Genomic DNA, 15,595 nt, shown 5'->3' with positions numbered 1-15,595 from the left:
CCTAAGAGTTCCACACAGGTAGCCTCTAATTACCTTGCAAATAAAAGCATCAAATTATGGAACTACCCACATCTTCCTGTTTCTTCATAATTTACAAAGAATTGGCAAAGAAAAAAAACTGTTTAAGAATGAACGCTGTCTAACTTACTTTCTCCTTGCCAAAACCAAAAAACTTTTAAGTCAGAAAATCATATCTAAAAATTAGACTAATCCTACCATCTACTGGTTTTATTGTTATCTAGGATTGTAGGGGGTGGAAAGATTTACACATGCCATCCATTTTGCTTCAATTTTTATTTCACTGAATATATTTTTATAAGCTCATTTTCCTAGTCTACTTTTGAATTACTTCCTCACATTATCTGCCTGCCCTTCTTTCTATAGCATATATCCAAATAGATTGAATGCACAATGTACTGAATATTAACTCTTACATTCTGACTAAATTAGCTATATGTACTAAAATATTCATTCTCAGGCTTGTATGCAAATGCTTTCCCCTATCTGTCATGTGTCTAAGTTTGTTTAGTGTTTACAGTCATTTGTTTATGATCAGAACAGTTTTTTCCCTGTCTTAAAAACTCCTAACCAACCGCAAAAGTCAAAGCTGTTACTCCTTATCTTTTTGTCAATACCAAAACTTCCGATTTTAGTTGAACATATTGCCACCTTGCTAAAGACTTATCTCTAGCTTTCGCCATTCACCGGATGAGCCCATGACAGGTTTAATTAGTGATGTCTCTGAGTGATATGGGAGAACCCTAAAACATTTCAGTATGAAAGGGTCACCTTGGGCCCTTTCAATGGAAAAGGCCTGGAATACTAGTTAAATCTGAGGAACAAGCCTGGGTACCTACCTGATTAACCACCAATAGCAGATCCCAAATGCCCTCAGGTGTTTTTTGTTGTTGTTGTTGTTGTTTGCACTATGAGATATAAAACTAGTATTTGGTCAGTTTTCTGTCTTGTAGGTAAGCATAATGGCTTAATGATTGAAATGCTTCCTCCCAACACATTTAAGTTTGGGGGAAGGGTGATTATATGTACAAGAAGGTTACTGCTGAAATCTTCCATCTGAGATTCAATATTGTTTTAAACAGAAATCTCACTTTTTACAAAAAGAATCTTTCCTCAATCTGTCTGAAGTTTATGCCTATTAACACACATGCTTTCACTAAAAAAAAAAAGTTGTCTGTTTACTAACGTTCCTCCAAAGACCCCATTCCTTCCTCTTTCCCTAGTGTGTGTGCCTGTCACTTCCTCCTCCTCCTCCCCTACGATGTGTGTCTTGTCACACTTGCTTTCTCAGTTTTCTCTCCCTTCCCTTCCCTTCCCCCACTCCCAGAAAGCACTGCAAACTGGAAGACAAGTAGCCATTTGTATTTTTAATAGTTTAATAAATTTATTTCCAAAACTAAAGTTCAAGTTATCTAGGTGAACAAGCTACAGGCTGTCACTTCCAGGAGGTACCAGGCAATGTAATGCTTGTTAACATACTATACAACACAACAGTTTATGTACATCAGAGACCATTTGAAGATTATGAAAAAATTTCCCCATTCCAAAATATACTACAAACAAAATGTAAAAGAACAGGAAGGGCAATAAAGATTTTTAAAAATAGCACAAACTAATTTTTTAAAAAAGAACATGAAATTAATGGACACCAAAGTCCTTGGATTTCCTCTGGGAATGAGTCCTGCCTGCCCCGCGTCTTGCTTTCACAGCGTCACCGTCTCTGTCTGACATCATCCCATCTAGTCACTCCTTACGAGGTTTGACTAGGCTGGCCTGAGCCCTGCGCCTGCTGGCACCTGTCTTCTTGAGCTTTGGAAACATATCCTTTAGCTTTGTTGTGATTCCTTGGAGAGACACATTTTTCTACAAATGGAGAGTCCCTGTGCTATTATTTTTTTTCCTAACTCTCAAGTTGTTTCAAACAACATCAAATGTAGCTACAGGAGGGAAGAAGGGGTGCATCCAGGAGCCAATTCTGCTTGCAACCAGCATATGTGGTATATTAGGAAAAAGAGCCTACTGGGTCTCTGTGTAACATACCAAATAAATGCTAAGTCAGTATCAGCCCTGGTGATCTCTCAAGACCAGGGAAATCACACTAAGGAAAATTATTGAGAAATAATAACACTTATAAGGACATCTTCTTAAGAAAACCAACAGAAGCCAGATGCCAAAGGCTCAAGCCTATAATCCTCGCTACTCAGGAAGTTAAAATTGGAGTCCTATAGCTCAAAGTCAGCCAAGCAGGAAAGTCCTTGAGACTTCATTTCCAATTAAACAAGGAAAAAGCTAAAAGTGGAGCTGTTGCTCAAATGGTCAAGCACTAGCCTTGAGCAAAAAAGGTCAGGGACAGCGTCTAGGCCCTAAGCTCAAGCCCCAGGGCACAAGTGCACTCACACTGCTGCCTCCCCTCCCTCCCCGCCCCCCCAGCCTAAGGGTTTAGCCACAAGGTCAGTTCTCAATGACAGAACAGCACTGGATAATCCAGAGCCCTAACCTCTGTGAAAACTGTTTCAGAGGGTCACAGGAAGGGGAGAGGGTAAAGATGACCTGGCCCTTCCCCACAGGATCCCCTGGTAATAGAGTCTCTGCTCGTACATTCCAGAATTATCAATGTCTTTTCCTCCCAACGTCAAACAGTAAATGCCCAGAGGGTGGGAGAATCCAGCTTCCTTCACCGTACCTCTTCCATACCTAAGAGGTCCCAGACACAGGGAGTCTTGCATTGTTTTTTGAATAATGGCCCAAATTAATTAACTAATACTAATTAAAAGTAATTACAACACTGCTTTCTAAGCATTTTTACATTGTTGAGCAGTAACACTAAATTAATGTATAAGATTAGCACTCAAACTTTCTGGAAACCATGGCATAACAGACTCACTTCTCAAAGTGTATAGAAAGCTTGAGCATGCTACTACACTGACAGTTCAAGAAAAAAGATCAACTTTTCAATGAGGCTCAAACTGTGCTGATTTTAAACCAGGAAGGAGGGGGGGAAAAAACACCCAGGAAACTTTAGAAGTTGAACAAATACCTCGTGGGTCTCAGGAGCAACCTGGGAATCAGTAATCTCATCTAAGTCATCTTCAGCCTCACAGTCTTCCTGTGCTCGCAGCCCTTGGTGCCCACCATAAGCCTGCAAGTATTCTTCATCCTAACAGCCATTAAAGAGAAGAAATGGTTTCTCACCAAGCTTTTGGGTGTTTTTTGTTTTTTCTTAAAAAGCACTTTTCATCTGACTTGTGTGGCATTTTCTTAGTTACCTGACTCAGCACAAAGTAGAGCACCTCCTTTGTGTTCATGCAAACAAAGTACATTGGTATCATGCTGGCCTAGTTGCCTGCCACCAGTAGTGACATGGACTCTGTTTCAGGTCCAGGTGCCCTGTTAAAACAGCTCTTCCTCAGTTCCACCCCAGAAAAGCAGCCTTGGCAGACCTGAGCAAGTGCTCTACTGAGGAGCTTGGCAGCAGGAGGGGCTGAAATCATGCCCATTCTCACCAAACTCATAGTAATAGAAACTACAAAAGTATGGGCAATCTAACTCAACATAGTACTTTTTTTTTTTTTTTTGGCCAGTCCTGGGGCTTGGACTCAGGGTCTGAGCACTGTCCCTGGCCTTTTGCTCAAGGCTAGCCCTCTGCCGCTTGAGCCACAGCGCCACTTCTGGCCATTTTCTGTATATGTGGTGCTGGGGAATTGAACCCAGGGCCTCCTGTATACGAGGCAAGCACTCTTGCCACTAGGCCATATCCCCAGCCCCAACATAGTACTTTCTAAAACTCTCAGACTGTATTGGTTTTCTCCATCAAGCCCTCCCTTAAGCCAAGGGCTGACTTTCGATTTTGCATGAAATGCTAGGGGCAAATCAGCAGGCACTTTTGGGCTCATGTAAGGAAGCAGGCAAGCTAACTGGAGATTACCACCGCCAAAGAAAGCAGAGATGCTCCTATATTATGAGCAAATTACAGAGCTGATCCTATTTAGCAAAGGCAGGCTTCCCAGAGGCTGCATGCTAACATTGTACAGTATAGCAGAAGTAGCCAACCCTAAAAAAATGTGCCACCTTCAGACCCTGACAACCTACCATGTAATATGTATGACAGTCTTGTCCATAACCCCAAGAAACCAGCTGTGTCCAAGTGAGGAAACTACCTTAGTTTGTAAGCTGCCTCTCAAGATGATCTGAATAGACTCTCAGTTCTATTTTTTAGAAGAAACTTAGCTTTTGAAAAAGAACTGCCACTTACTTACTCTAGAATCATCTTTGGCAAAACAATCAGATCAGATAGATGCTGATCAAAATTCCAGCCACTATAAAATGGCAGATAGGCTCAACTCTTAACTCTCACTGGAACAAAAGAAACTGCTACCCCAAAATTGTAAATCTGAAAGTGTTTTTACCAATGAACGCTTTATGAATCTAAATCTATGTTAATTTTTGCAAGTCCTAAATACACTGATTACACTAAAATATTCATCGTCAACAAGTAATTTTTACCATTTTATTGATGACCAAGCAATATATAGACCTTTCTACAAGAATACAAACTTTGAACTAAAAACCACTATTTATTCTCAGGAAGAATATCAACAAAATTCATACTTCAAGTTACTTTGGAGCATGAAAATCAAGATGACAAAACTCAGCTGCCCACAGAAAGCACCTCTGAATCTCTCTCTTCTTGGGCAAGAGTCTTTCTAGTTGTACATTCTGTGGTTCAAAACAGTTATGCCTCAACAGTCCTTAGAACCAGAAGTGAGCTCTCAACGAAAAGAACGTGCTCATGGAGCCACCATTTCAGAGGTTAAATCTGGCTGCAGAGAGCAGGTTAACAAACCTAATAACAAGGAACCAGTTAAACACACCATGTAATTAGCCACATACCCCAGGGCACAATCTACTCATGTGTTCCTTAGCTTAAGGATAAATAAGAATTCCACAAGTCAGAAAGTCTTTAAAAAAAAACAAAACCATCAGAGAAGCCTCCAACTGCCCAGCAAGAATGGAGTATTCCTGTTTAATTCCACACACCTTTTCCTATAGAACACAATCTTTAGATACTACCACAGTGATGAACAATGGAAAGAAAAAAGGATGGCCATGGCTGCCACACCAAACTAGTTCACAACAACCTTCAGACACATTCTCTCACCATCCAAGATGACATTCCAAGTTGAACGCTCTCTGTGAAGACATTAGGACACTTTCAGAATTCCTAAGTAAATTTTTACTTTTTGTAATTCTGACAAAAATGATTTGTTTTAATGTGAAAGAATTCTATGGAAATGTTTTAATCACCAAATTTGATTCTTTCCAACATCTGAATCTCAGACCACAGACACTGGACAATTAAGACTGGATATATGACTACAAGCCCTTATGCAGAACACAGAAGAAAATTTCTCTTTACAATTCAAGAATGCTCCCATGTGATCAAACACTACCCTCAAAATCATCTGTCCAACTAAATTCTAACTTCATGAGCAGTTTCACGTGTTTTATGGTTTATCAATAATTTGTGTCCAAATGCCAAAGCGATATCAGTAAAGCTATGCTGCACAACTGAATTTAAAGGAGAAAGGGCTCCAGAATCATTAGCCACTCTGATGATTTTGTCACCAATTTTATAAGTGATTTCATAAGGCCTGGTTTGATTTTTCTCATTTTAAAGTAGTGTCCTACTTTAACAAAGAGTACAAATACACCGGTATATCAGAAGATATCTAATCCCTCATCCCAATGAAGGATTTATTGCCAAAACACATCATTTCAAGGCTACAAGATAAAACATCCCCATGATGCCTTTGTATGACTCTATTAATCAAACCAATAACACCTTTTCTGAAGAACAGGCATTCAGAAAGAAAAAAATTTCTAGGACACAAACACAATCATGACTGGAAATAAACATCCTCAGGTTCCATGTAATTAAACAAACCCTCTGAAAAGTATGCATGTATACATATAACCAACCCTCAGTAGTTTCTGAGCATCTTCCTCAAATGACAGCACACCCCAATGAAGACACAGTCAATAACTGCTCTCTCAGGTGCTCTAAGGGGCCTCCCACCTCCTGCTGGCCCAGCATTCCAAGTTCCACTAAGCCTCACAGGACCCCAGTGCTCCAAAAACCCCAGGGCTCTACACAAATGCTGAGGTCACCTCCCTCCTGTATGAATGTCATTAAGTGCTTAACTGAAAAAAGCAATCTCTTTAGAGGGATCACTATGACAGAAGAGCAAACGTACATACAGTACTACCTTTGTCTCTGCAGATGGTTCAACTTAAAGAAAACCTTTCTGAAATAAAAATCAGCACCATCTTTGCTTGCTGATTACAGATAAGAAATTATGTGTGACATTTTCTATAACATCCAATCTCTTTATTCAGGTTTGGACAGTTCTCAGTTACAAAAAAGATGAATGAACAGGACATCAATCACTCTGGAATATTAGCACCTTAAAGATGTCTTTAGCAGGTCAATAATCTTTTCACCTTAGAAGGACTTTATCAGATCTTGTCTAAAGCCTGGATAAAGCCCTGCATTAAGTACTTCTAACAATTGACAGAGCATCTCCACCACACAAAGCTGTTTTCTTCCTTAGGGTGCAATCCTCAAGGTCACAATTCTTTGCAGCCTTCCAGAATGACAAAAGAGCATTACCTCCGGCCAAACAAGCTGTCAACACAAACTTTGTCATAGCTCAGATAAAGAAACTGGCAGACAGTGATAATAAGGTCTAATTTCTCTTCCTCCCAAGGGAGGTAAAATAGATTTCAAATCAGTCTAGAAACCCAAGAGCAGGAAGCCATGTTATCTTTGGCCACACAAAGGAGAAAAGACTCACTGTAAATTCATCTAAAGGTTCATTGATTTCGATGTCCAGCACTTCATCACTGTATAGCTGCTCCTCCTCCGGCTCTTCCCCATATTCTATCTGGTCTTCTGTTAATTCTGTCCCGTGGCCTTCATACTGTCCTTCCTCTGTGTATTCCTGAGGATACAATTCTCGTCCGTCAGGTTTGTGGTAGGCTACTTCATCCTCTCCTTGTTCGTACTCAGACTCCTGTTCTCCAGATTGGTCATTTGTGTTGTCAGACAGCTCAAACGATGTAACCATGCCAGAGGTGGCATTGAGACTAATTGTGACACCTTGAGAACTACAGAGGATAAGAATACAAAAGAGAATAACTACTGTGAGTGGAGCTCAAAGCCTCATCAAGGCATAAGTGAGTTCTTATAAAAATTAAACTACACCAACCAGGTTTTTCAAGTACTTGATAGGATATAAATGCACTGTTATTTAACGATGAATGAATTCAAACCCTACATGCCACACTGAGCTGGTAACAAACCCACCATGCAGACAGCACCGCCACTTGTCAGCTGTAGCTTAACTGACCAAAAGAACCAGTCAACCGCAGGAAGAAATAACATTTGTTATCTATCGATTAATCATACACCTAAAGAACCAACAGTAAGATACAGGATAATATTTCAAATGAAAGACTCTGCAAATCTATGTTGACACATATTAAGTATCCCACCCTAACACAAAACTGAATATACCACACAGACTCTAAGCCATTGTGCCTGAAAATTTCCCAAGATATTTATCAAGGCCAACCAAACTCAAAAGACTTAAATATGACAAAATGTCAAAGTACATGATTGTGAAATTTATTAAACTGGTAGAATCATTTTAAAGTAACTTTTTACCTATAAAAATTAAACTTACTTTAGAAAACCTACTACAAACTTATGGCTCAATAGAACATGGCACTTTGCTAATTATATTTATACCAAGATGTTTACAGTTTTCCAATGTTTCTTCACACAAGTGAAAACCATTTGGGCCCTGGCACAGTGGCTACACCTATAATCCCAACTACCTGGAAGGAGAGTTAGGAGGATCATGGACAGCCAGGGCAACAGTTAACAAGACCTCATAGCAAAGAACAAGCTTGGTGTGGTCAAGAAGCCTGTAATCCCAGGTACACAGTGGTGTAGATAAGAAAACTTAGGTCTGACACCTACTTGGGGAAAACAGTGGGAGAAATTATCTAAAAATAAAAAGCAAAAAGTGGGGCTGAAATATGGCCTGGTGGCAAGAGTGCTTACCCCGTATACATGAAGCCCTCCCTGGGTTTGATTCCCCAGCACCACATACATAGAAAACCGCGAGAAGTGGCGTGGCACTGAGGCTCAAGTGGCAGAGTGCTAGCCTTGAGCAAAAAGCAGCCAGGGACAGTGCTCAGGCCCTGAGTCCAAGGCCCAGGACTGGCCAAAAAAAAAAAGCAAAAAGGGCTGAGGGAATGGCTGAAGTAGTAGAGTGTCTGACTGGCAAGTATAATGCTATGAGTTCAGACCCCAGTATCACAAAGAAATTTTAAAAAAATAAATAAATCCCACCTACCAAAATATTACCAAGTATATCACTCTACAAAAATAACTCAGTAAACAAATACGTATTAATAAAAACTGAAATGAAAATAAATGAAATGAAATGTGTAAGTTTGAGGTAACTGCCCTCCAACCAAAGAAAGAAGGTTTCTTTTTTTTTTGGAAAGGTGATGTGCAGAGGGGTTACAGTTACATAGGTCAGGTAAGGAATACATTTCTTTTTTAAGTGTCACCTCTTCCCTTGTTTTCTCCAAACTTTTTCCCTCCCAAACCCTCTCTCCTTCAAGCTGCATAGTTCATTTTCAACAGTGTCTAGTGATTATCACTGCTGAATTATTTCGCCCTTTGTTCCACTACTTCTATGCTTACCCTTATCCTCCCCCAAAAGATAAACTTAAATACTACAAAAAGTACAGCAATCAAAAACAGCATAGCAACAAAAGGAGAAAAAAACAAACAACAAAAAGTAAAATAAAAAACCCAGTGTTTCTATTTCTTGGCATTCACTTTGATAAACATCATTTTATATGATCATATGTAAATAGCTGCTATACTTTTGTGATCCTCTCCTAAGAAGATCCTTCAATCTCATTCTGTGAATTTAAACAACAAAATAGATAGGGTACTGAGCTTTCATGAACTGCACCAAACAGAAATGATTTTAAACTGGTGATTTATTTCTAGAACAATCATATGGGCTTCAGAATATACTAACATCCACTTAGAATATAATTACTCATCAAAGATATAATATCACATTATTCAATTATACTCCATAATTACAAATGGTTCCTATCAATTTGGTTAAATAAAGAACATCTTAATGAGTTAATATTGAGTACCTGAAATTTTCCTCGTCTTCATTATCACTCTGTAAAAGATCATCATTCAACTCTTCATCTGACAAATCCGACTGATTCTAATTAAAATAAGAAACCTAATTAACGAGTGTCACTTCTATGAAAAGAAAAAACTTGTTACAAAAGGGCATGATTACACTCAATGTGTCTAATTCATGTTACTAAGACACTTGCCAACCAGGTTTCCTCAGTCTGGAATAAGTATAGACAATGCAATGGTCATCCACACAGCCTCCTGACTACCCACTCCTGTGACTTTTAGATGCCACAGGCAAAGCACAGAAACAGCAGTGTAACAAGCAAAGGTAGCCTAACCTTAACACAAAGGAAAAAAAGGGAGGATGTCTGAGTTATTTTATTATAGGTCAATTTAAAAAACTGTCGTTTCTCAGTTCCTCAGTTTATGATAGTGCTGGGCACTGATCCACCAGAAAACAGAGGCAGCCTTGTCATACTGATGAGAGTGCCAAGGTTTGTAGTGTTTGTTAAACATATTCCAATATTCTACCTTGGGGGACTAAGGGGTCACACCTTCCTCCTCTTTGGTTATTTTTTGTACGTACAAATTACTGCTACTCTTCTAAAAGACAGTCAAAGCCACATGCACATTCACACATACTCATACATACTTTTTTTTAATGAAAGACAAGTTTACTTGGTCTTCTACTTAAACAAATGGGGATTTTTTTTTTTTTGGCATCTACCCCTTAATCTTCAGTGATTCTGATAACCACAAGTGGTTTTAAGAGAGCCCATCTCCTAAGGACATCACAGTAAGATTAAAACAACAGGCTAATTAATAATCAGCTTGCTTAAAGGAGTATGGATCTAACAACACTACGTTTGAGACACTCAAAATGAAGTTTCTATTAGGCAACAGCCTGCCATCCAAACTGAAGCAGTTTTGACAGTGAAACAACACGCTGCTAACCAGGGGTGAGCCAGGCTTGTCATGGACAAATTCAGTGAATAAAACCTCAAGAAATGAATGACTCAGTAACAGCCAAACTTCATTCAAGGGGCGGCTTCCTTGGGTTTTTCAGGTAAATTTTTAAGTATTTGCCAAAAAACACTGAAGTAATAATTTAGCAAGCAAACAAAGGACTGCATGCCGTGGTGGGCCCCAACCACAGTCAAATGTTGCTTCCTAAGGACTCAGTCTTTCTCAAATGAGAAGCTACAAAGTAATAGACACCAGAGATATATACAAATGTCCATTTCGCTGGAAAAGCTAGACTTTCCAAGACAGGGAGGCTAAGTTCCAGGGGCCAAAGTTGGTTTTCTGCACATTGCAATGAGGTGGGGTTGTGAACAGTTTCTCGGGCAAAAGGCAGGTAAGCTGGGGAGAGTTCTGCTGAGCATGGTCTGCAGGAAAGCAGGACAGTAGGAAGCAGAAGTGGTAGTGGTGAAGTCCCTGGTGAAATCCCTCCTCCTGACCTTTATTCCCATGGGAACGGAAGCAGAAGGAATGACTTTCTCCAGGGCTCACAAGGAGGAATCTCACAGAGCAAAAGTTCTAAAATGGGAAAAGATAGTTCCCAAAACATTCTCCCCCATGTGGCCTATGGGACACGCGGGATGACCAAGTAAAACACACAAGCAGTGAAGGACTGGAAGCCAGCAGCCCACTTCTGTAAGGATCTTACCCAGTTTTTTAAAATTCTGGATTAGTCACATCAGCCTGCTTCACCCTTGCATTTAATCATGCATTTAAAACCTTTCTGACACGGAGGAGCCTCTTCTCTGACAAACGACTGTGTGCAACCTCCGTGTGTGGCTGTGTGTCTCACTCTGTCAAAGGGGCTAGGAGCCTCTCCAGTTTAGGTACACAGTGGTACAAAGGCCTGGCAAGGAACGCATCCATCAGGAAGGACCCATCACTGGCTTTAGCAATAAACTCACTAGTAAATACCTCAAGGCACAGTCTCTGAACCATGCATCAAAGAAACAAGAATCAAACCACCAGGAATCACTTTCCATAGCTCACAGTGATAATGATTATTTTTAAAAAGTAGCATCAAAGCTCAAAATGGATAGGAGAGAGAGATGCTTATAAGTATACATATTAGAAACAGAAACTGACCAAACATTTCTGGAAAGCGATGTGGTGATATGAAACAAGGCCAGAAATTTATGGCAACTTCCAAAGAAAAGAATTCTAGAAACATACTAAGATTTACTTATTAAAACATCATTATATTTTCTGAGATTTACTCCAAGTTAACTGAGGAAGGGGGTAGGTAGAGGGGAAGTTAAGAGTACCTGTAACTGAAAATTGATGACATTTGGCTCAAAGGCACATTAAGATAAGTAATATTGTTCTCCTCTTACACACACTTGAGGTCTTCTGGTGGTAGTGGTGGTATGTGTGTTGTTTGTCTAATTGCTATGGTATACCAATATCCCTCCCAAGCTTCATGGGTTACAGTGGGAGAAGTCTGGGCAGTCCAAAGAGAAGCCAGCTATGTGGAGGCTAATAATCAGCATGAAGTAGAACACAGAAAGAAAAACTGGCTAGGAAAGAATCCTAAATAAAATTCACATATTTAGGGAAAATGCTAATAGTACAATATAGAAGGTTACCAGAAAAATGGCAAAATGGATACTTTTTTTAATAAGACCTTAAATAATATTAAAGACAAAGTAAAAAAGCAATGAAATGTAGAAAAAATATCAGATAAAAGGTAAGAATCTACTATGTTATTTGAAATACTGAAAAACTACTGACAAATCTTAACCTAAAAGTATAACAAGCTTTAGTGTAACTGTTGAATAAGCCTTTATAACTCTAAAACTTAAAATTTAAGCGTTAAGTAACTATGTTGACATTGAGAATAGTAAGTTCTTTATTGAAAAATAAAACTTTAAAATTTCATTTTCATCTCTCGCTTAATGTTTCTACCTTTACGTGTTTTGTAAAATAGATTGCTATAGTTTACAATATAAATATAAAATAGATTGCTATAGTTTACAATATAAATATACACATATGAAAGATAATGTAACTTAAAATGTTTTTACAGGAATTTTTAATCTTAATGAAAATTTTATTTCAATGTTTATCTTCAAGCTCATCTACGAACACCCCCAAAAGTGAATTCCAGAATGAGTATACAAAATATTGAACTTCCAAATTGTATACTCCTTTAAAGCAAGAAGTTTTATGTCATTGTAGTCCCGCATCCAACACTTGCTTTAAAGAATTTATTGTATGAGTTATAATTACCTAAGGATTTACTAATAAACAACCAACTGTGCATTTAAAAAGAGAATTCAGACTAGAAGTATATTGTAAGTCCATTTCCAGTAATATAACAAGGCAAACAATAATTCAATTTACAACGTTTTTACATAAACCAATTTTCCAGTTGTGTATCCCATGCATATGTTTTAGTACAAAAGTACTTGTATTTTGCTTACCTTTTTGCCAGAAAGTAAATCTTCTCCAAGTAAGTCATCTTCAAGTTCACTAGAGGGAACAAGAGAAATGCCAAAGCGTTATTCCTATTAAGATTGGAAAATAGGCGGGTCACTTTGAAATGTGGTAAAGCCTGGTAGGCTTGGGGCTTTCAGGAGAAACTGCTACACTTTCCTTCTGTTTTATTAACAATGAAAATCCCTATTTCAGTTTTGCTCTAGATGAACAAAAACATACAGGTACATCTTTGAAAAGGAGCCTTCCTCTACATTGTCATTTTAAGTATCTGAAAGTGGAAAGTAATACCAGTCCACACTAACTGGGATGGTAATAAGAGCAAGTTCTACTGAAGAAAAGTAAATAAACTTTCATTTGTAGCTTTTGCTGACCAAAAAGAAAAAAATATGTGGAAATTAAAAATTAAAAAACAACAAGCTTTAGTGACTTTAATCTCTAACGAGAGCTTTCTTTTTTTTTGTTTTTGTTTTTGTTTTTGCTAGTCCCGGGCCTTGAACTCAGGGCCTGAGCACTGTCCCTGGCTTCTTCCCGCTCAAGACTAGCACTCTACCACTTGAGCCACAGTGCCACGTCTGACTTTTCCTACATATGTAGTGCTGAGGAATCGAACCCAGGGCTTCGTGTATGCGAGGCAAGCACTCTACCACTAGGCCATATTCCCAGCCCCAACAAGAGCATTTTTGAAAAAAGATAAACAGCCTCATCAGTTACAAAATTAAGTGGACTGTACAAAGAAAGCACAGTATTCCAGCCACAGGATGGAGACTAGCACTAAGCCCACAGGACAAGTATAGTTTACAGATCAATAACTCAAAGTCTATCCAGTACACTTACCAAACACTGTTTTATAGGTATAGCTCTTAGCTGACTAATTCTATCAAGTAGACAATTAACATCACCTTTATTTTTCAATGAGCTATCACAAACTCTGAGATGTCAAAACAACTTGCCCAAGATCACTTGCCTAGAAGCTGTGACGCAACAGGTGAACTCATAGTCAGATTTCAGAGTCCAAATCCCAAGTACCAACCACACAGCCCATAGAATAAACAGGGTCTCTCATATAGTCATCAGTTAGATGGATAGAGCTTAACAAATGATGTACATATGCAAAGAAGTTTACATTATACATTAAAGAATAGATTAAAACTGTTACAAAATTTAGCTATGAACCCCCTGGCCATCCCTGGTAATTTCAGGATTAGTCATGTGACTCTCCCCCACAATAACTAGTTTAACTGTTCTAGAAATTTTGAAAAGGAAGCACACTGCCTAGGAAGAGGTTTCCTTATTTCCCTGAAGGAATTCTTAAGGATTTCACCAGGATCACCATTTGGGTAAGAACTACCTTTTTGGCTAAGAATCTTATGAAAAACTGGAGACATTAACCTCTTTGAAATCAAGTACATTTTTATTTACAAACAGAAAAGTCCTGAAAAATGCTCCAAAAAACACCTCCCCCCTTACCTAGTGTCATTCTCCACCAGAGGAGCCCAGCACTATGAAATGGCATCTGTCTTTACTGTGACTGTTTCTTGTATGCATTCTTAAAAAGGCACTTTTATTTTCATTAATAAGCAGGAAAATGTAATCAACACATAATAGAATGATAATTTTATCCAAATATTGGGTACTCTGGCACACAGTTATACCAGTGAATGTTCTGGTTGTCCACAAAGTCAATGCCAGTACTGTTAACAGTACAGGTCTGGCACAGCCCTTGGAGCAGTCTTCTACCTGGAGAGCCCTCACTAGTCCACAGGGACTTATTTGGGACAGATTATCAGGGAGCCACAACACTATTTTCAGTCACATCTCTACATATTCCAGAGGAAGGATCAGAGTCAGCCCAGACTCCCAGATGGAGGAAGCATGCATGTACCTGTCCCACTCCTCATCAGCAGCTCTTCTTCTCCAAGACCGCTCTGCACCAGGTTTATCAAACTGATCAAAGTCATCATCTGTGAGGAAGAGTCCATTCAAGTCAGTCAGTTTTGCAAAATCAAGACAAACACAATAATCAACTACAAGACAACTGAAGGATTCCTACTCTGACATTTCAAGGTGCAAAAGATGCATATATTATGAGTACATTAGACATTTTTTAGTATTTTGTTTTTAATTCTTTTTATTTTTGTTATCTTTAAGTAACTGTACAAAGGAGGTATCATATAACAAAGCAGCTTATGAATGCAATGCATCTTGATGAATATCACCCTTTCAACATTCTCCCCCCGCCCCCACCTACTCCTTCCCTTATTTTTCTTAATTTTGTGATTTATACAATGAATTCTTGGAAGTGTTGCTGTGGCTAAAGTGCTAGAGCACTAGTCTTGAGCACAAAGAAGCTCAGAGACATTGCCCAGACCCTCAGTGCAAGTCCCAGGATTGGAAAAAATAAAAAATGAATTCTTGACTACATTCTCCCCCTCCTTTATTCATCTACCCCTCTCCCCTGGGCTCCACACCACCCACCCCTTGTATGTACCCATTTCCTGGTTATTGATTTTTGCTGGGCTCTGACCTGGTCTTTTTTAGACATTTGTAATAATTAAAAATATTTTCCCCCCAGGACTGGAGATCAAACTCAGCCTCACATTTATTTGCAAGGCTCTACCACAGGACCGTGTCTCCAGGTCCTTTCTGCTTTGGTTACTTTTATGGTAGGGTCTCACTTTATGCCCATCCTGGGCTGTAATCCTCATGCTTCCCATGCCATTAGGAAAGACAGGCACACACCATTGCACCCAGTCATTCTACTTCCCCGGTAACTGAAGTAACAGGTGTATACCACTGCCACCAAGTGAAACAGAGCATCCTAAACTTTCATACCTGGGCTGGCCTCAAATGAGATCCTCCTCCCCCATCCCT

General features: G+C 39.1%; 1 protein-coding gene across 6 annotated transcripts in view; it reads right to left on the bottom strand.

Moving 5' to 3' along the window:
* Rbm33 (RNA binding motif protein 33) overlaps window positions 1-15,595 on the bottom strand; it is a 77,980-nt gene that overhangs the window by 55,075 nt on the left and 7,310 nt on the right. For 4 of the 6 annotated variants that reach the window (XM_048340523.1, XM_048340524.1, XM_048340526.1 and 1 more), the window contains exons 2-6: window positions 14,607-14,685; window positions 12,709-12,757; window positions 9,271-9,347; window positions 6,873-7,185; window positions 3,056-3,175 (exon numbers count right to left, since the gene is read on the bottom strand). In XM_048340523.1, coding sequence (XP_048196480.1) covers window positions 3,056-3,175; window positions 6,873-7,185; window positions 9,271-9,347; window positions 12,709-12,757; window positions 14,607-14,685 — 638 coding nt within the window. The remainder of the gene's footprint in view (window positions 1-3,055; window positions 3,176-6,872; window positions 7,186-9,270; window positions 9,348-12,708; window positions 12,758-14,606; window positions 14,686-15,595) is intronic. The other 2 variants (XM_048340525.1, XM_048340528.1) reach the window with 1 other exon arrangement.

Source organism: Perognathus longimembris, chromosome 2 (assembly GCF_023159225.1).
Source record: "Perognathus longimembris pacificus isolate PPM17 chromosome 2, ASM2315922v1, whole genome shotgun sequence".
Taxonomy (NCBI): domain Eukaryota; kingdom Metazoa; phylum Chordata; class Mammalia; order Rodentia; family Heteromyidae; genus Perognathus; species Perognathus longimembris.
The sequence above is the reverse complement of the archived record's forward strand: the minus strand, read 5'-3'. Positions and strand labels throughout refer to the sequence as shown.